General features: G+C 41.3%; 1 protein-coding gene and 2 pseudogenes across 2 annotated transcripts in view; 1 reads left to right on the forward strand and 2 right to left on the reverse strand.

The window, feature by feature from the left end:
* Nucleotides 1-1,003: 1,003 nt before the first annotated feature.
* LOC112677201 (60S ribosomal protein L27a-like) lies at nucleotides 1,004-1,580 on the reverse strand (annotated as a pseudogene).
* Nucleotides 1,581-3,112: 1,532 nt separating this feature from the next.
* The window catches only part of PPP6C (protein phosphatase 6 catalytic subunit), a 37,358-nt gene continuing 20,977 nt past the window's right edge, over nucleotides 3,113-19,493 (forward strand). The window contains exon 1 of one of the 2 annotated variants that reach the window (XM_025475131.3): nucleotides 3,113-3,397. In XM_025475131.3, the coding sequence (XP_025330916.1) occupies nucleotides 3,323-3,397 (75 nt within the window). In that variant the 5' untranslated portion in view covers nucleotides 3,113-3,322. Of the gene's footprint in view, nucleotides 3,398-9,045; nucleotides 9,183-19,493 lie in introns of those variants that run through there. The other variant, XM_049115040.1, reaches the window with a different exon arrangement.
* On the reverse strand, nucleotides 17,120-17,463 carry LOC112677200 (mitochondrial import inner membrane translocase subunit TIM14-like; annotated as a pseudogene).

Consider the following 19,493-nt stretch of genomic DNA (forward strand, 5'->3'; position numbering starts at 1 on the left):
CAGGGCATGATCCTGGAGTACCAGGATCGAGTCCCATGTTGGGCTCCCTGCATGGAGCCTGCTTCTCTCTCTACCTGTGTCTCTGCCTTTCTCTGTGTCTCTCATGAATAAATACATAATTTTTTTAAAAAAGGGATAAATAACTTTGCCAAAGTCACACTATGAGTAATAGAGCCTGGACTTGAACTCTAGTCTTCTGGTGCTAGAGTCTGCACACTTTACCTCTTCTATATTGCCAACCTAAAGTAGGCTTCTCCCATTCCATTTTTCTTGCAGTACCCCTTCTTTTCCTTGTTAGTACTATCACACTTTATAATTAGGATTTACTCATTTATATGTATACTGTTTGTCAGACTCTACACTCCATGAGGGCAAGGATCATATCTGTCTCATTCACGTTGTAAGTGCTCTATAAGTATTTGTTGAATAAATGAAGAAATGTATGCTTGTGGGCATCATTCATTCTGCAACAAACTTTTAAAAATTAATTTTAGGAGTGCCTGGCTGGTTCAGTCAATAGAGCATGTGACTCTTGATCTTGGGGTTGTGGGTTCAAGCCCCATGTTGAGTGTAGAGATCACTTACAAATAAAAACTTTAAACAAAATTAAAAAAAATAATTTTGGGGTGCCTGAATGGCTCAGTTGATTGGGAATCTGATTCTTGATTTTGTCTACAGTTGTGATCTCATGGTAGTGAGAGTGAGCCCCAAGTCAGTCTTGGCGCTCAGTGGGGAGTCTACCTGAGTTCCTTTCTTTCCCTCTCCCTCTGCCCCTCCTCCTGCTCCCTTCCTCCCTCCCTCCCTCTCTCACAAATAAATGGATCTAATTTTACTTTGAAACAGTTTCACAATTACAGAACAGTTCAAGAGAAAAACAAAGAACTCATAGACCCAAGTAAACTTTAGTCATATGTCCCCCAAATTCAGTTTTTATTAAAGGTTTTATATTTTATTTTTTATTTTATTTATTTTAATTTTTTATTTTATTTTATTTTTTTATTTTCACTTGTTAGCATTTAATGAACCTCCCCCTATGTGGCTTCAAGCTACTAGAACGCAGGCGCCCCCCACACCCTTTATCTTCTCCTCAGCTCTTCTACTGAAGAATTTGGCCTTCACGATGACAGGCTATTTGGTGAGCTTTCCCTTTCCCAAAACTTTGTAGTAGCCCGATCACACCACATTGATAATAGGAGCAGCTCCAGTCTTGTTTTTGGCAGCATTTACCCGTGTCTGCTCACTGACTAAGGTCCACAGTTTATCAAGGTTGACAGTTGGGCAGAAGCTCTGGTTCCTCTTTAAGTGGTAATGTCTCATACTGACTTTTCCAAAGTAACCTGGGTGATATTTGTCGAAGTTGATCCTGTGATGATGCATGCCACCAGCATTACCCCAGCCTCCTGGGTGCTTCCGGTGTTTGCCGATTCGGCCGTGGCCATGGCTCATGTGGCTCTGAAGTTTCCGGGTCTTCCTCAGTCTGGATGGCATGTTGGCGGCCCAGAGGAAAAAGGCTATTTTTTTTTTATTTTTAAAGATTTTATCTTTTAGTAATCTCCACATCCAATATTGGGCTCAAACTCACAACCCTGAGATCAAGAGTCACATGCTCCACTGACTGGTGCCAGCCAGGCACCCCCAAAATACACTTTAGAGCAAGAGGATCTGGTCCAGATTCTCTTGAACAACAAATATTATTGAGCACCTGCTACTATTGGATTATAGAAGTTTCCTAACTGATCTCTCATCTGCAGCCATTGCCTAATACAGTCTCATACGGCAGCCAGAGTGATCCTTTTAAAATGAGTTACACATATTACTCCTCTGCTCAAAACCCTGCAGTAGCTTCCTATTAGATTAAAAGTAAAATTTCATGTCCTTTCCTCTTACTCAACCACACTAATCTTGTCATTTCCAAAATTCCATCTAGAGGATGTGAGGGCCATCTGGCTGCGACATCTGTCACCCCATTGATCGCCAGGGTTGATTCAGCTGATCTGGCTGGCTAGGCGGGTGTCCCCTTCCTCCCTCACCGCTCCATATGTGTCCCTCCCGAGAGGCTGTGCGCTCGGTGGAAGAGGACGACCATCCCTGGTAGAGGAGGACTGTTCTTCGGTCAAGGGTATACCAGTAGCTGCGCTCCCCTGCTAGAACCTCCCAACAAAATTCCATCTAGATATGCCTCCATATGTAATTGCCCTCAAGCATCTGAATGGCTAACTCCTCTACCTCTCTGTTGGTTCTTAGAAATGCATCACCCCATCTCCCTTACACTGCTGCTTTTTTCCTTCTCTCTAGCACTTATCATTTCCTAATAAATACAGTTATTTATTATGTTCTGCTCCTCTTCTAGAATGTAGTTACCAATTGAGGATAGGGATCTTTGTCTATTTTGCTTGCTAAATATCCTAAATGCCTACAACTGTACCTGGCATACAATTGGTGTTCAAGAAATAGCTGTTCAATGAATGTTGAAGTTACACTAAGTGCCAGGTCCTGGGTTTTTTGCACTAAGGGTAGAACAAAAGACTCCCTGTCCTCATGAGACTCACACTGAAGCATGTTTAAACCAGGTAGACCAGTCTCTACCCCCCTACCTAGCTCCTGTGAGTTTTGGGGCAAGTTGCTTAAGCTTTCTGAACCTTGCTTTCTTATCAACTGTTATGAGGATTAAACGGAAAAAAACAGCATTTATATGGCATTTAGCATAAGAAATCCTTAATCATTGTTTCCCTTCCCTTCCATGCTGAAAGACTGGTACCTGATGTCTCTGCCACAAGCATAGGCAAGGTTTTCACAAGGACTTGAAAAGATGCAAACAGGTTAACTACGGCCAGGCTTACCAATTGTTAAATGAAGATGTTCTGGTGAGAGAATGCTTAAAAGGGTCGAAGTGAGAAACCAAGGAATGGCTTCGGTCACCTACTTTGTCTTTTTGCATCGGAAAAGGTTCGCTGGGCCCACAGAAGTGAAGGTCTAAACGAAGGGGGGGGGGCGGAGAGAAAAAGTGGGGTAGCTGGGCACTACTGAAAACTACAAATCCCAGTACTCCCCGCGGCAGAAAACTACGGGTCCCCGCAGGTTTCACTGTCCGGACCAGGGACGTCTCTAGGGACCTGCAGCCGGGGTTCCGCGGGAGAGAGCGTGGGGCAAGGAGAGGCAGCGGGGAGAAGCGGGTCAAGTTTTACGCCGCTGCGCAGACGCCTCTCACGGACCGGACGTGACGTAAGAAGAGTTCCGGCTTCGGCCTCCGCCGCTGCCGCCGCCGCCGCTACTAGAGCCTCAGCCGCTGCCGCTGCCGCCGTCGGGGCTTGTTATTTCTAAAATGGCGCCCCTAGACTTGGACAAGTATGTGGAGATAGCGCGGTTGTGCAAGTACCTACCGGAGAACGACCTGAAGGTGAGCCCGGCCGGGGCGGGAGCGCTGCTTGCGGGCTCGCCCCTTCCGGCAGTGGGGCGCCCGCCGGCCGGCCCTTCCTCTCTCCGCGGGACCCCCGCCGGCATCCCGTCGCGGCGGTCGCCTAACGAGGGGCCAAGTGACCGGATCCGACCGGGCGTCACGCGGCGAGCGGGGAGCCCGAGTGCCCCGAGTGCTGTCCTGGTGCCCTCGGTGGGGATCCCCGGGGGTGCGCGGCCTCTGCCCAAGGGTTGCGCCTCCTGGCCTCGGGCTACCCCAGGGCTCCGAGCCCTGACAGCTCTGCTAGGAGGACTTCTCTCCCGTCACCCTGACGCCGGTTTCTCGGAGCCCGACCGAGCCCTCACGGACAGTACTGTCGGAATGGGGTCAGCCCCCAGAGGTGGTGACAGGAGCGCGGGGTGGCGGGCGCCTGACAGGAGATACCGGCCCCGGTGTGTTTAGGTCCCTGCGGAAGGCGAAGACGGCGGTGGGCCAGAGCTGCCTGGCAGTGACGTCAGAGAACGTCAGGTCGTCCCTCTTTCCGTACCCCTTGTCCCAGGTGCTCGTCAGGAGTGTTGCTTGACTTGGGGTTAATTCAGATGTGAACCGGTTTTCCTGTCCGTTGTTGATCCAGTTTCAGTGGAAAAAGTAGTAGGCCCTCCGTACTTTTCTGCCCCCTTAAGTTGTTTGCTCATAATCTCTTATTAACCGAAGGTTTCCTTTTCTTCGTTTCCCAAAGGACAGGACGAGTTGTTCCTTGCTTCTGCCTAGGCCAAGTTACAGCAGATGCATGTGTGAGTAAAGGAATGGACGTAAGAGAAAGGGAACGTGTATACTCCTTTTCTGAGAAGTGTTTGTATGCACAGTGCTTAGGTGTGTGACAGTGTTCAGAGGTTAGTGCTAGTGCCTGTTTCGCTTTTTCAGTTAACTTTGATTTACTCTGTGTTAAGTGGGTAAACTGTTGGTAGTTTTGAGTTCTTTTTTTTTTTTTTTGGTTTTGCCCCCTTTCATCTGTGGATTTACAGCGATTTATCTTTGCAAATTGTTTTAAGGAAGAGATTTATTTTGTTCTGTTCACACAGAAGTTGATATTTGACATCAGTCAACAGGTATGCAAAATGTTTAAGGTCACATCAGCTCTCATGGATGTGACTTAATTGTACTTCTATGTTAATTATAGGTATTGTGTGATAGGGGAGTCATTCTTGTGCATTTCTCCCTTTTTAATACGATACTTTGATTAAAATAAGGACAAAGCCAGGGGATCCCTGGGTGGCGCAGCGGTTTGGCGCCTGCCTTTGGCCCAGGGCACGATCCTGGGGACCCGGGATCAAATCCCATGTCGGGCTCCCAGTGCATGGAGCCTGCTTCTCCCTCTGCCTGTGTCTCTGCCTCTCTCTCTCACTGTGTGCCTATCATAAATAAATTAAAAAAAAAAAAAAAAAAAGGACAAAGCCAGTACTAGCAACGTAGCTTTTATTTATGCTCATCTGAGTCCACATTAGTTTTGTGGCTTCCTTCCGTTCTATGCTTTTTTGAGGAAATGAGGATATAACCAACACTGGGACCTAATTCATGGAAAACTAACCACCTGTCCTTTGGTAGCATTGTTAATTCCATGTATCACATTGATTTTCTTGTATCAGTGATTTGATGTAGAATTTTCTGTTTTTTAGTACATGTAAAGCTGTTTTTAGGCTTTGTGTTTTTAATGAATAAAATGTTGATTATTATAGTATGTCTTGATATTAACTTGAGATTGGCTATTGAAATGATTTGGAAGATAATTAGTTGGATTTTCTTTAGATCTTGTAGCTTGATAAACTTTGAATTTCCTTCCCACCTTAAGGAAATATAGTTATTAAACCATTTCATTTCCCTTTGCAACACTATTGGACTGTACTTATGTATTTCTGTTTCTTAATAACTCCCCACCCCCCATCTTCTGGACAATTAATGGGAAAAAAGGATTCTGAATTTTTCTCTGTAAGTGAAGGCTCTTCTTTGTCTTGGAAATGGTTTTATCAGATTAATTTAGTTGTGCTGTTCATGTCTGGTATATTTTTAAACAAATTTAATTTTATTTCTACTTCTTGGCATGAAATAGAAACTAAAATTAGATAAGCCAAGAAAGTATTCCAGGAGCACCTTTTCTGAGGCTTTAGAGCCAAAATAAAAGATTCTGTCAGAGGAAGAAAAATAATTGGGGCCACTTAATGGTCATGATGGAAAAGATTTGTTCTGGTAGAAAAGAATACAGCAATTTGCCTGTGTTTTTAATTTGACTAAAAATTGGAGGTACTAAATAAAATAATAAGTACATCGGGTGTTTTATATTTAATTACAATTTCTCTATATCTAGATTGGAAGTGGTCGAATCATTAGTACGTCATTGAATCTGCATAACTTTTGTAGGAATAAAGTTGAAATACATGAAAGTGAGTAGGCCAAAGCATAACCTTCCTTAAAAAAAAAAAAAAAAAAAAACTCAGGGACGCCTGAGTGGCTCAGTGGTTGAGTGTCTGCCTTCAGCCCAGGGTGTGATCCTGGAGTCTCAGGATCGAGTCCCACATCGGGTTCCCTTCGTGGAGCCTGCTTCTCCTCCCTCTGCCTATGTCTCTGCCTCTCTCTGTGTCTCTCGTGAATAAATAAATTCTAAAAAATAAAAAAAAGCTCAGGTGGTTCTCATCCACAATAAAGATTTCAGAGAGGATCTTGGGAGATAGAAATTTCATATCTGGTCAGGTGATAAAAAGCAGGTTTACTGAATACTTAAGAATTTCGGTGGGGAAAGGGTTCTGTAACTTCGGGGTAGTTTGATCTCTTGGACAGTTATTTTTTAAGCTTTTTTTTTTTAAGATTTTATTTATTTATTTGACAGAGAACATGCACAAGCAGAGAGTACAGCAGCCAGAGGGAGAGGGGGAGAAGCAGGTTCCATGGTCAGCATGGAACCTGGGATCATGACTTGAGCTGAAGGCAGACACTTAACTGTCTGAGCCAAGCAGGCGCCCCTCTTAGTTTAAAGATGACGTGTAGATAAAGAAGTTACACAAGGAATTTTGTAATTCCATAATAACCACTTTTATGAATTAATAGTTAATGTAATCTTTTTTGAACTCGTTTATGTTTAGTCTGAGCCATCTTTGAATTCTTCATATAAGGCTACTTGCTCAAAAAAAAAAAAAAAGAAAAAGGTATTTGCTCAATAAAGTTTTATCTTTGCTTGAAATGCTTCCATAAAGCTTCAAAAAACTCTCCTTTGCTTTTTTTTTTTTTTTTTTAAGTATTTATTTATTTGAGAGAGAATTCTAGAGAGAGCATGAGTAGAGGGGCAGAGGGAAAGGGAGCTGAGCAGGGAGCTTGATGCAGGCTTGATCCTAGGACCCCAGCATCATGATCTGAGCTGAAGGCAGATGCTTAACTGACTAAGCAACCCAGGCATCCCTCTTCTTTGCTTTTTTCTGAGATTTAGTGAAGAACTTTTTGTACCTCTTCATTACAGACACTTACGTGATTTTATAGATTCTCATCATACATGGTAGTCTTTATCTTTCCAGACTTGCAATCCGTTAGACTGCTCACTCACCTTAGTGGTTGTTTCATTGATCAGTCTATTTACCTGAGTTGTTTGTTTTTTTGTTGTATCTTTTTCAGGTACTGCAAGGAAAACTGAACACAGTGTGGCAGTTGGGGATATACTAAGGCTTTATATAGGGCTAGAAGAGTGTTGTCAGTGTTTTCAAGACCCTTTCTGATCATTTCTGGCATTTTGTTTGTCTTTTGGGACACAGAATCACATTCCCCTATGTCTTATGAAAATGGTCTACAACAGTGCCGTCTGGTAGAAGTAAAATGCTCAGAAACATGAAACTCGAATGGTCACATTTTTAAAAAATAGAAAGGAATAGTTGAAATTAAATTTTGTTTTGAAATTAAATTTTTAAAAAAGATTTTATTTATTCATGAGAGACAGAGACAGAGAGAGAGAGAGAGAGAGAGAGAGAGAGAGAAGCAGGCTCCCCGCACAGAGCCCGATGTGGGACTCGATCCCTGGACAGGGATCATACCCTGAACCCTGAGCCAAAGGCAGATGCTCAACCGCTGAGCCACCCAGGTGTCCCTGAAATTAATTTTAGTAATATTTAACCCAATTACAACGTGTAATCAATATAAAATTATTAATGTAATATTTGGCCTTTTTTTTGGTACTATGAAATGTGTATATTTTACATTTATGAGAAATCCCAATTTGGACTAGCCACATTTCAGGTGCTCAATAGTTACATGTGGCTTTAACGAGCCTGTAACATAGGTGTTCTATGGGAAGGTGCACATCTCTCATGACTTCTTGGTTTCTTTTCTAGAATTTCAGAGCTAAGAGAATCAGAGTTCTAGTTCTGCCTCTTCTTACTTTACTGAGGATACTGAGCTTCATAGAGTTTATGAAATGCCTGAGGATGTGCACCTAATCAATGAATTAAGTTATAAATCTTCCTTATGCAGAGCTCTTTCTGATACAGTTAATAGCTTTTTTTAGGAAGACAAATAGCATGCTTTTTCTAGGTACTTCTACTTCATCACTTTTCTTTTTACCTTCCATTCTGAGCTCTCTTCTGACAACATGCCTTGTACTTTCTTCCTTCTTTGCTTCTCTCAGTCTGTTTCTATCACCTAGTTTTTTAATACTTACATAGCACAAATAATAAATCATTTAATACTCTGAGTTCGGTACTAATATTTGCCCCACTTTATAGATAGGTAAACTAAAGCATAAACAGATTATAAGTATCTTTCTGAAGTTATACAGCTGGTAAGTGGAGGAGCTGGGATTCAAACCTAGGTAGTCTGGGTCCGAGATTCACATCTATAACTACTGCTTGTGTTTGCTGTATACAGTACCTTCCGTGACCCTTTTGAGCTCAGACTCAGATGCCACTTTCTCCATGCAGGGCTTCTGGATTCCACAGTCAGAATTATTAGCAATGATTAGAATGTTCATAGCTGCTTACAGTTTTCAGAGTATATTTATGTCCATTATGTCATTTACACAATCCTTGTGTAAAGCAGAACAAATATCAGAGCCAGGACTTGATGAGATTTAGGGGTTTTGCAACAGTGACTCATGGAGTATATACCTGAATTTATTTGCTATTAAAAATTCCCACTTTCAGGGCACCTGGATGGCTCAATTGGTTAAGCCTCTGACTCTCGGGATCCCTGGGTGGCGCAGCGGTTTAGCGCCTGCCTTTGGCCCAGGGCGCGATCCTGGAGACCCGGGATCGAATCCCACGTCGGGCTCCCGGTGCATGGAGCCTGCTTCTCCCTCTGCCTATGTCTCTGCCTCTCTCTCTCTTTCTCTCTGTGTAACTATCATAAATAAATTTTAAAAAAAATTTTTTTAATTAAAAAATAAAAAAAAATAAAATGTAGCTAACTAAAAAGAAAAGTAGATTCAAAGAAACCTAAACAGGGATACACTATTGTATGTGGTAGAAATATGACAAAAATCATGAAGGCAGTATCTTAATGGAGTTTTGGAAACAGTGCCATAGAAAGAGGAGTGCCCTTGAGAAATTTTTAAGGAGCATTGTGACAGTAGGTTTTAGAAATATTCTGGCAGCACTTGGGGACCACGGTTTAGAATGGGCAAATATGTCATAGAAGCAGTAGGCCAGGTGACATGAGAATTTAAAGTAAGGTAGTGACAAGTGATTGTGGCTTTTAAAAGGAGATGGGAACTCCTGGCTGGCTCAGTCAGAAAAACATGCGACTGGATCTGTGGGTTGTGAGTTCAATCTCCACAGTGGGTGTACAAATTACTAAAGAAAAAACTTTTTTTTTAAAGATTTATTTTTATTTATTTATGATAGACATAGAGAGAGAGAGAGAGAGAGGCAGAGACACAGGCAGAGGGAGAAGCAGGCTCCATGCTGGGAGCCCGATGCGGGACTCGATCCCGGGACTCCAGGATCGCGCCCTGGGCAAAAGGCAGGCGCGAAACCGCTGAGCCACCCAGGGATCCCCTAAAGAAAAGACTTTAAATAAAAGGAGATGAAGAAGGTGTACTAGGACCTGTTGACAGGTTAGGTCTAAGTTTTGAGGAAGCTGGAGGAGTTCAGTGTAATCTCAGTTCTGGCATAGATTGCTATAGTAAATACTGTAACTAGATTAAGGAATGCAAGAGAGTTTGATTTGGGCCCTACCGAGTTTGATATGCTGCCAAGTCAAGACATTGAGGTAGAGATGTCCAGATATCTGTTGGATACACAGGCTGGTTGGTTATCAGATATTTATTAATTGTCATATGTGCTCCAGACACTAATAGCTCTGATAGTAATAAACTCAGGAGAAAGGTCTAAACCAGTGGTTCTCAACTTCTCAGGGGTGAATTTGCCCCTGAGAAGATATTTGGCAGTGTCCGGAGATATTTTTGATTGTCACAGCTAGAAGGTTGCTATGGGTGTGTAGTGGGTATAGAGGCCAGATATGATGCTAAACATCCTATATGATGCTAGACATCCTATAATGCATAGAACAGCAGCCCCTCACAAGAAAGAATTATCAGTAGTGCCATGGCTGAGAAACTCTGATTTAGACTGAAGATATGGATGTTTGTTTCCTTCTGGATTGTAAGGATGTCATCTTGGATTCCAGCTCTTTTTTTAAAGATTTTATTCATTTATTCATGAGAGACAGAGAGAGAGAGAGGCAGAGACACAGGCAGAGGGAGAAGCAGGCTCCATGCAGGGAGCCCAACATGGGACTCGATCCGGGGTCTCCAGGATCAGGCACTGGGCTGAAGGCAGCGCTAAACCGCTGAGCCACTTGGGCTGCCCCAAGGATTCCAACTCTTTATTCCCAGTGAATTATATTACAGTAGAAATTGTATACAAAGGCTACGTGAAAATTAATTTTAGATAGATTTTTATTTCTTTTTTTTTTTTTTTTTAAGATTTTACTTATCTTAAAGAGACACACAGAGAGAGATATACAGAGAGGCAGAGACATAGGCAGAGGGAGAAGCAGGCTCCCTGCAGGGAGCCTGATCCAGGACTTGATCCCAGGACTCTGGGATCGTGACCTGAGCCAAGGGTAGATGCCCAACCACTGAGCCACCCAGGTCCCCAGATTTTTATTTAAGAGATTTTATAAATAATAGTATGTTAAAGTAAATAAAGGCAATAGTATGTTTTTAGATAGCAAAGTCAGCTAATCAAAGAATCACAAAAATTTAAAACCCACTGTATTTGAGGAGCAAGAGGGGACAGAGAGACAGGAGCAGAGAATAGAATAGAACCTTGAGTTTCTTGAGGAAAAGATAAAGAAGGGAAATAGGGTCTTCTAAGAATGGGGCTATGAACCCCTACTTGTTCAAGGATTAGGAACTAATTGGGCACTGTGGGGAGATATGGGTATAGTTTTCCCTATAGTTGGATAAGATTGAGAATCTTGCCTCAGTGACTGTTTTCAAGCAGTAAGAGAAACCAAGCTTCTTAAAAAACTAAGCAGTAGAACAAAGCTGTGAAGGGCTTTGGAAGAAAGGACCATGTGTCTTACCCATGGCAGGACTGGGTTCTCTGAGGCCACTAGGTGTGTAGTTGGCTGACTTCTGTAGAGTTTGTATTGAGATTTCATAGACTTATTTTTGTGTGTGCTTGGTTTGAACTTATAAGCCTCTGCTGAACTGGAGAGATAAGAGGCAGTGGCTTTGCTTTAGAGACTCTAAATCCTTAGGACTGCAGAAATGGCAGTGACAGGAGACAGCTGTTATTTTACTCAAGGTAGTGTGCCTGGCCACGGGTTGAAGATGCTGCCTAAGTAGTTTACATGTGTTCCGTAGACACTTACCAACCTTTGAGATTGGCAAGGTTTCAAGGTAACTTTCTTGAGTTTATGGTCTGTTCTTTTCAGGTCAACACTGGGGGGTGTGGGCCAGTTACCAGGGGTGACTTACAGCTCAATGGGCATTTTGGGCGAGAGCCAGACATACGTGGGTGCAAATTCAAGCACATTCATATATGGGAATCATGGAGTCGCTCAGGGAATCTGTGCTGTGATTAGTTTCAAAATGTCAATTTATTCCAAAAGGAAATAGAATGGTTTACAAAGGTGTATTCAATATAGCAAGATAAATTGCATTTAGAATAAATAAGAAAAATGAGACAAAGAGAATGTAAAATAGGAAATCAAGATGGAGCCAGCAGTAAAAGTAAGAATTGTATATAAAATAAAAGCTGTGATGAGCAGATTACTTCTTTGAGATTAAGCCCTAAGCTTTCAAGGAGCGTACTGAAAGAAACTGATGATCAGGTAAAAAATTTCACTAAGTCTAAAAGATGACAAAAACAAGCTTCATAGGAAATCACATCTATCCTTGATAGAGATGATCAAGACATTCCTTCCCTGAGTCCTCCTTGAAGGTAACTGTTTAATAACAGCATCCTGTGCATCTTATTTATAGTCTACATGATGACAAGCTCTGTAGCTCTGTTCTTATAATGTCCCTTACCACAGGCGGATGGCATGACATTAAAGTGTAATTTGGGAAAAAGCAATTGGGAAAGGAGGACAAGTATAATGTGGGGTGAGGACAGGCGGCACTAAAGGATGGTTTGGCTTATTACAGGGTGGAGTTTATAGTAGGTTTCTTTGGGTAACATTTTAGTAATTGATCTTTAAAGGGGTATACATAGCGGAGCCCCCAAATTTACAAGTAACTAATGGTTTTGTGAGGGTGGGCAAATAGAGAAATCAACATTGTAGGAAATAGCGCACTTTTCTCTTCCAGAGATGCATTGTGGAGAAAAGAATGGGAGATAGCTTCTTTGGTGGTTTGTGTCCAAGGATGTGTTGGAGGAAATGTTTAAATTGTGCTCCTGGTATGGTTCTGACTTTCACCCATAGAAGTTTGGCCTGTTCTAAAAGATGTAAAATCTGAAAGGGAATGTGGATGGGACAGGTGCCTGATAACATGCAGATCTTATAGGCTACACACAGAAAACACTGTCCACTCTTGTACAGATTATAGCAAAGCACTTCTACAAATATATTGGTGGACTTCTCTTTGAAAAGATTTGGTGAGTGTACCTAAAAAAAGTTACAAGGATTAATTAGGCAAGGCATTATACCTTAAAAACGTGGGTAAGGTCGGAAGATAAGTACTTTGAAACATCACTGTGTTGTTTTAGGGGCGCCTAATTGGCTCAGTCAGTTGTGTCCAGCTCTTGGTTTCGGCTCAGGTTGTGATCTCAGGGTTGTGAGATCAAGCCCCAAGTCAGACTCTCCACTCAGCGAGGAGAGAGAGAGGATTCTCTCTCCCTGTCCTTCTGTTCCCCACTCCCCTACCCTTTGTGCTCTCCCACTCTCTCAAATAAATAAATGAATAAAATATATTTTTTTTAATTACTGTATTATTTCAAAAATTGTATAACATCGGGGATCTCTGGGTGGCTCAGTGGTTTAGCGCCTGCCTTCCGTCCAGAGCGCGATCCTGGAATCTCGGGATCGAGTCCCACCCACATCGAGCTCCCTGCCTGGAGCCTGCTTCTCCCTCTGCCTATGCCTCTGCCTCTTTGTCTCTCTCTCTGTCACAAATGAATAAATAAAATCTTTAAAAAAAAATTGTATAACATCAAGGAGTGCCTGGGTGGCTCAGTCAGTTGCCTCTGCCTTCGGCTCAGGTTATGATCCCAGGGTTGTAGCATATACCAGTACTTCATTTTGTTCTATGGTTGAATGATACTCCTTTGTATGGATGTAGCACATTTTGTTAATCCATTCATCTGTGAATGGACACTTGGTATTGTGTCCACTTTTTGGTATTGTGAATAATGCTGTAGTGAACATTGGTGTAAAGGTATCTGTTGCTTGCTGAGTCCTTGCTTTCAATTCTTTAGGCTATGTAGCTAGGTGTGGAAGTCCTGGGCACGTGGTAATTCTGTTTAGCATTTTGAAGAACTGCCAAATTGTTTTCCATAGTGGCTGTACCGTTTTATGTTCCTATCAGCAATGCGTGAAGGTTCCAGTTTCTCCATATTCTTGCAAGCACTTGTTATTTTTTCATTTTTAAAAACTTGTAGTCACCTCAGTATGTGTGAAGTGTTATCCCATTGTGGTTTTGATTTGCATTTATTTCCCTAATGATGAACACTTTTTCATGTGCTTATTGGCCATTTGTATATTTTCTTGGGATATATGCTGGTCAAGTCCCTTGCCCAAGATTTTTCTTTTTTTTTTTTTTTTTAGACTTATTTATTTCAGAGAGAGAAAAAGAGAAAGAGTGAGGGGAGAGGCAGAGGAAAAGGGAGAGAGAGAATCCCGAGTAGACTCCTCACTGAGCAAGGAGCTGGGTGTGGGGCTTGATTTCACCATCCTGAGATCATGACCTGAGTCAAAACCAAGAGTGGGACACTTAACCAACAAAGCCACCCAGGTGCCCCTATATAGCTCAATCTTTTTTTTTTTTTTTTTTTTTTAAGATTTTATTTATTTCTTTGACAGAGAAAGCATAAGCAGGGGGAGCAGGAGTGGGAGCAGGAGAGGGAAAAGCAGACTTCCTACCAAGCAGGGAAGCCTGATGGAGGTCTCCATCCCAGGATTCTGAGACGATGACCTGAACTGAAGGCAGACACTCAACCAACAGAGCCACCCAGGTGCCCCTCATTCTTTCTTTGCTTTTCTTTTCTTTTCTTTTCTTTTCTTTTCTTTTCTTTTCTTTTCTTTTCTTTTCTTCTTTTCTTTCTTTTCTTTTCTTTTTTCTTTTTTTCTTCTCTTCTTTCTTTTCTTTCATTTTCCTTTTCCTTTTTCTTTTTCTTTTTTAAGATTTTATTTATTTATTCATGAGAGACACAGAGAGAGAGAGGCAGAGACATACATAGGCAGAGGGAGAAGTAGGCTGAAGCCTACTGGGGCAGGGACCCCAATGTGGTACTTGATCTGGGACTCCAGGATCACGCACTGATCCGAAGGCAGACGCTTAACTGCTGAGCCACCCAGGTGTCCCTCACTCATTCTTTTGATGTATCTAAGACTCCATTGTCAAATCTAAGGTCAAGAAAATTTACCCCTATGTTTTTTTCTAAGAGTTTTATAGTTTTAGCTCTTATATTTAGGTCATTGATCCTTTTTGAATTAATTTTTATAAATGCTGTGAGATAGGAGTCCAATTTCATTCTCTTGCATGTGGAAATCCAGTTGTCCTGGTACTACCTGCTGGAAAGACTATTCTTTCTGGTAATATGTTTCTAATAAGTTTTTTTTTTGTGTGTAGGTAATATACTCATCTTTCCAAATTTAAGAGATATAAAAGACTATAAATGTTTTTAAAAAAATTTTTTTTTTTTTAAATTTATGATAGTCACACAGAGAGAGAGAGAGAGGCAGAGGGAGAAGCAGGCTTCATGCACCGAGAGCCCAATGTGGGATTCAATCCCGGGTCTCCAGGATCGCGCCCTGGGCCAAAGGCAGGCTCTAAACCGCTGCGCCACCCAGGGATCCCAAAAGACTATAAATGTTAAGTCTTCTTCTACCTTTGCCCTCAGCACCCAATTCCCTTCCTCATATTGGTCGGCCGAAGGCAGACACTCAACCACTGAGCCACCCAGGCGTCCGAGTTACTGCATTTCTTTTTTCTTTTTAAGACTTTATTTATTCATGAGAAAGAGAGAGAGAGGCAGAGACACAGGCAGAGGAAGAAGCCATGCAGGGAGCCCGACATGGGACTTGATCCTGGGCCTCCAGGATCAGACCTTGGGCTGAAGGCGGCGCTAAACCGCTGAGCCACCCAGGCTGCCCTAGTGTTGTGTTTCTTACAGATCTTTTCAGAAATAACAGTTTATGCATGTGCAAGTAAATACAAGCTAGTGTGTGTATGTATATTTTCTTTCTTTCTTTCTTTCTTTCTTTCTTTCTTCTTTCTTTCTTTCTTTCTTTCTTTCTTTTTCTTTCTTTCTTTCTTTCTTGATAGTCACACACAGAGAGAGAGACAGAGACAGAGACAGAGACATAGGCAGAGGGAGAAGCAGGCTCCATGCACCGGGAGCCCGACGTGGGATTTGATCCCGGGTCTCCAGGATCGCGCCCTGGGTCAAAGGCAGGCGCTAAACTGCTGCGCCACCCAGAGATCCCTATTTTTTTTTCCTTAATATAAGAGGTAGCATGTACGTTATTTTTGCATGTTGCTTTTTTTTTTTTTTTTAGTTAAGGCTGTTTTCTAGTTTTGATATTTTAGTGGGTTTTTTTTCTTCTTTTTTTTTTTCTGTTTTGTTTTGTTTTTTTAAGAAATGCAATAACTGGGACGCCTGGGTGGCTCAGCGGTTGAGCGTCTGCCTTTGGCTCAGGGTGTGATCCCGGAGTACTGGGATCGAGTCCTGAATCAGGCTTCCTACATGGAGCCTGCTTCTCCTTCTGGTGTCTCTTCCTCTTTCTCTCTGTCTCTCATGAATAAATAAATAAAATCTTTAAAAAAAAAAATGCAGTAACCACTGAAAAATAGGAAATATAATCTACCAACACATCTATATCCTTCCACGAAGAATAAATGTTTTCATGCTTTTTTAAAATGTAAAAGAAATAAAGATGAAAGTAGAATTCCTTTTGTGTGACATCTCCAGCAACTGCTATTGTGGGGTTGGTATATATCTTTCTAGGTCATGTTTTATAGTTCAGTGTATGTAGTAGATTGAGTATTTTACGTTTTGTGTGTGTGTATGTATAAAACTTTGCACTTTGCATGCACTATCTTATTTACTCCTCAGAATATCCCTAGGTAGGTATCTCTGTTTTGTGAATGAGGAAACTGAGACACAGAAGTCAAGTAACTTGCTCAGGGGTATATAGCTAAGGTAACAAATAGTAAGCTAAGTAATAGGTAAGATGTAGAACTGATACTTGACCTCCATCTTTTTGGACTTCAAAGGCTATGCTCTTTTTTTTTTTTTAAGGTTTTATTTATTTATTCATGAGAGAGAGAGGCAGAGAGAGAAGCAGGCTCCACGCAGGGAGCCCGATGTGGGACTCAATCCCAGGACTCCAGGATCACACCCTGAGCTGAATGAAGGCAGATGCTCAACCGCTGAGCCACCCAGGCATTCCAGTTACTTTATCTCTTCTAGTCTCATGTATGTGTGTATATATCCTGAAAATTGGTCTCTCTGACTCAGATCCTTTTCCTTGAATTCAAGACTCATATGATCACTGTTCACAGCACATCTGGGGTACCTGGAAGTCTGATAGGCACCTGAGACTTAATGTATCAAAATCAGGTTCTGACAGCCAAATAGTGGAAACAACCCAGATGTCTAGCAGTTGGTAAATGGATAAGTAAAATGTGGTAAATACATACAGTGGAGTATTATTTATTTATGAAAAAGAATAGCACAATAACATATATTACAATATGGATGGACCTGAAAAGCATTATATTAAGTGAAAGGAAGAAGAAAAAAAAGTGAAAGAAGCCAGTCATAAGAGGCCACATGTTCAGACATCCAGAATGGACAAATTCATAGAGACAGAAAGTGGGTAAGTGACCACCATGGGCTGCGGGGTAGGGTTGTGGAAAGTGGAGAGTGGCTACCAATAGGTAGGTACATCATTTTTTAGGAGATGATGAAAGTGTTCTTTCTTTCTTTTCTTTTTCTTTTTTTTTTTTTAATTTGTAGCTTTGAGGCATTGTAAAAAGCTGGCACTCATATACGTAAATTAACAATAACTTAAAACTCATCACACATTTACTTCACTTTTGGCTTGACCTAGTAAATCTTTAGCTGCATTGATTTTGGCTGCTATATGAGGAGTTGCTCCCTTGTCTGGGTGATTTAAAAACATAATTTGTCGATGAGCAGCTATTATTTTTCCTTTATTGGCAGTAGGATGCCTAGTATTAATGATGGCTTTTCTCGTTTTGTCATTTTGGGTTCAAACGCACTTTTGTAATAGCTATCCCCAAAGGCAGATTTTGGTAGATGTTGAAAAACTTGTTTCACTTGAGGCTCCATATGTTTCATGGCTTAGAAAACATAATGTCCTACAAATCCAGCAGCAATGGTCAGCCCAACTGCTACCATTGTACTTGGCCATGGCTCTGGCTCAGCTTCTTGGCCTTCATCGAGAGTGAGGTTCATCCCAAACCAAAGGCTTCAGCCACCAGTTCCCATGCCTCTACCAGACAGCAACACAGCCACCACCAGCAAGCACTAAAAATGTTCTAAAATTAATTATGATGGTGGTTTCCAAACACAGAGTATACTAAAAAACAACTGAATTTTGTACTTTACAGAGGGGTATTTTCTGGTATGTGTATTATGTCTCAATGCGGTTGTTAAAAAAAAAAAAAAATCAAATTCCTGGTTCCCTATTTCCCAAACTAAGCTTAAATCAAAACAATCTGCTCATGAAAGAAATAATTGATAAGCTGGACTTCACTAAAATTAAAAACTTTTGCTTGGTAAAGGCCACTGTCAGAACAAGAAGACAAGCCACAGAGTAGGAGAAAATACTTGCAAAAGACACATCTGATAAAGGACTTTTATCCGTAATATGCAAATAACTCTTAAAATTCAATAATAAGAAAACAAACTGCTCCATTATTTTTTTTTAAATATATTTTTTAAATTTTTATTTATTTATGATAGTCACACACAGAGAGAGAGAGAGAGGCAGAGACATAGGCAGAGGGAGAAGCAGGCCCCATGCACCGGGAGCCTGACGTGGGATTCGATCCCGAGTCTCCAGGATCGAGCCTTGGGCTAAAGGCAGGTGCTAAACCGCTGCGCCACCCAGGGATCCCCAAACTGCTCCATTAAAAAATGGGCCAAAGACCTGAGTAGATAGATAACTCACTGAAGAAGATCTACAAATGACAAGCATATGGGAAGATGCTCTGTATCATACATCATTAGGGAAATAAATGGGAATTAAAACAATGTAATACTACTACAAGCCTATTAGAATGTCTAGAATCCAGAACACTGATACCACCAAATGTTGGTAAAGTTGGATAGCAGCAGGAACTCTCCTCATTCCTGCTGGATGGGAATGCAAAGTAGTATAGCCACTTTAGAAGATTGTTTGGCAGTTTCTTGCCAGACTCTTACTGTATAGTCTAGTAGTCATGCTCCTTGCTGTTTACCCAAATTAATTGAAAACTTGTGTTCACCTAAAAACCTATACATGGATGTTTATGACAGTTATTCATAATTGCTAGAATTTGGAACCAACCAACATGTTCTTCAGTAGGTGAATGGATAAATAAACTGGTACGTCAAGACAGTAGAATATTATTTAGCATTAAAAAGAAATGAGATTATCAAGCTACTAAAAGACATGAAGGGACCTTAAATACATATTATTAAGTGAAAGAAGCAAATCTGTAAAGTGACTTATGTGTGAAATAAACTGTATGACACTCTGAAAAAGGCAAAACTATGATGACAGTAAAAAAGATCAGTGGTTTCCAGGGCTTAGGGGAGGGAAGGATGAATAGATGAAGCACAGAGAATATTTAGGGTAGTGAAACTTCTGTATGATACTATCATTCTATATACATGTCATTATGTATTTGTCCAGACCCATACAATGTACAACACCAAGAGTGAACCCTAAGGTAAACTGGACTCTGTGTAATAATGATGCATCTATGTAGCTTCATCAGTAACAACTGTATCGCTCTGGTATGGGATATTGATAGTGGAAAAGGCTGTATGTATGTGTTTGTGAGCAGCAGATATATGAGAATTCTCTATATCTTTTGCTAAAATTTATTGTAAACCTAAAATTGCTTTAAAAATAAATTCTATTTAAAAGAAAAAAGTACAATAAAGTCTTTCCTCGGAGTTTTAACTATCTCAATCATGACTATTAACAACTGTGCAGTTACTTAAGCCAATTTTTTTTGTTTATTTTCTTTTTTTTTAATTTTATTTATGATAGTCACACAGAGAGAGAGAGAGAGAGAGAGAGAGAGAGAGAGAGGCAGAGACATAGGCAGAGGGAGAAGCAGGCTCCATGCACTGGGAGCCCGACGTGGGATTTGATCCCGGGTCTCCAGGATCGCGCCCTGGGCCAAAGGCAGGCGCTAAACCGCTGCGCCACCCAG

This window comes from Canis lupus, chromosome 9 (assembly GCF_003254725.2).
Source record: "Canis lupus dingo isolate Sandy chromosome 9, ASM325472v2, whole genome shotgun sequence".
Lineage (NCBI taxonomy): Eukaryota > Metazoa > Chordata > Mammalia > Carnivora > Canidae > Canis > Canis lupus.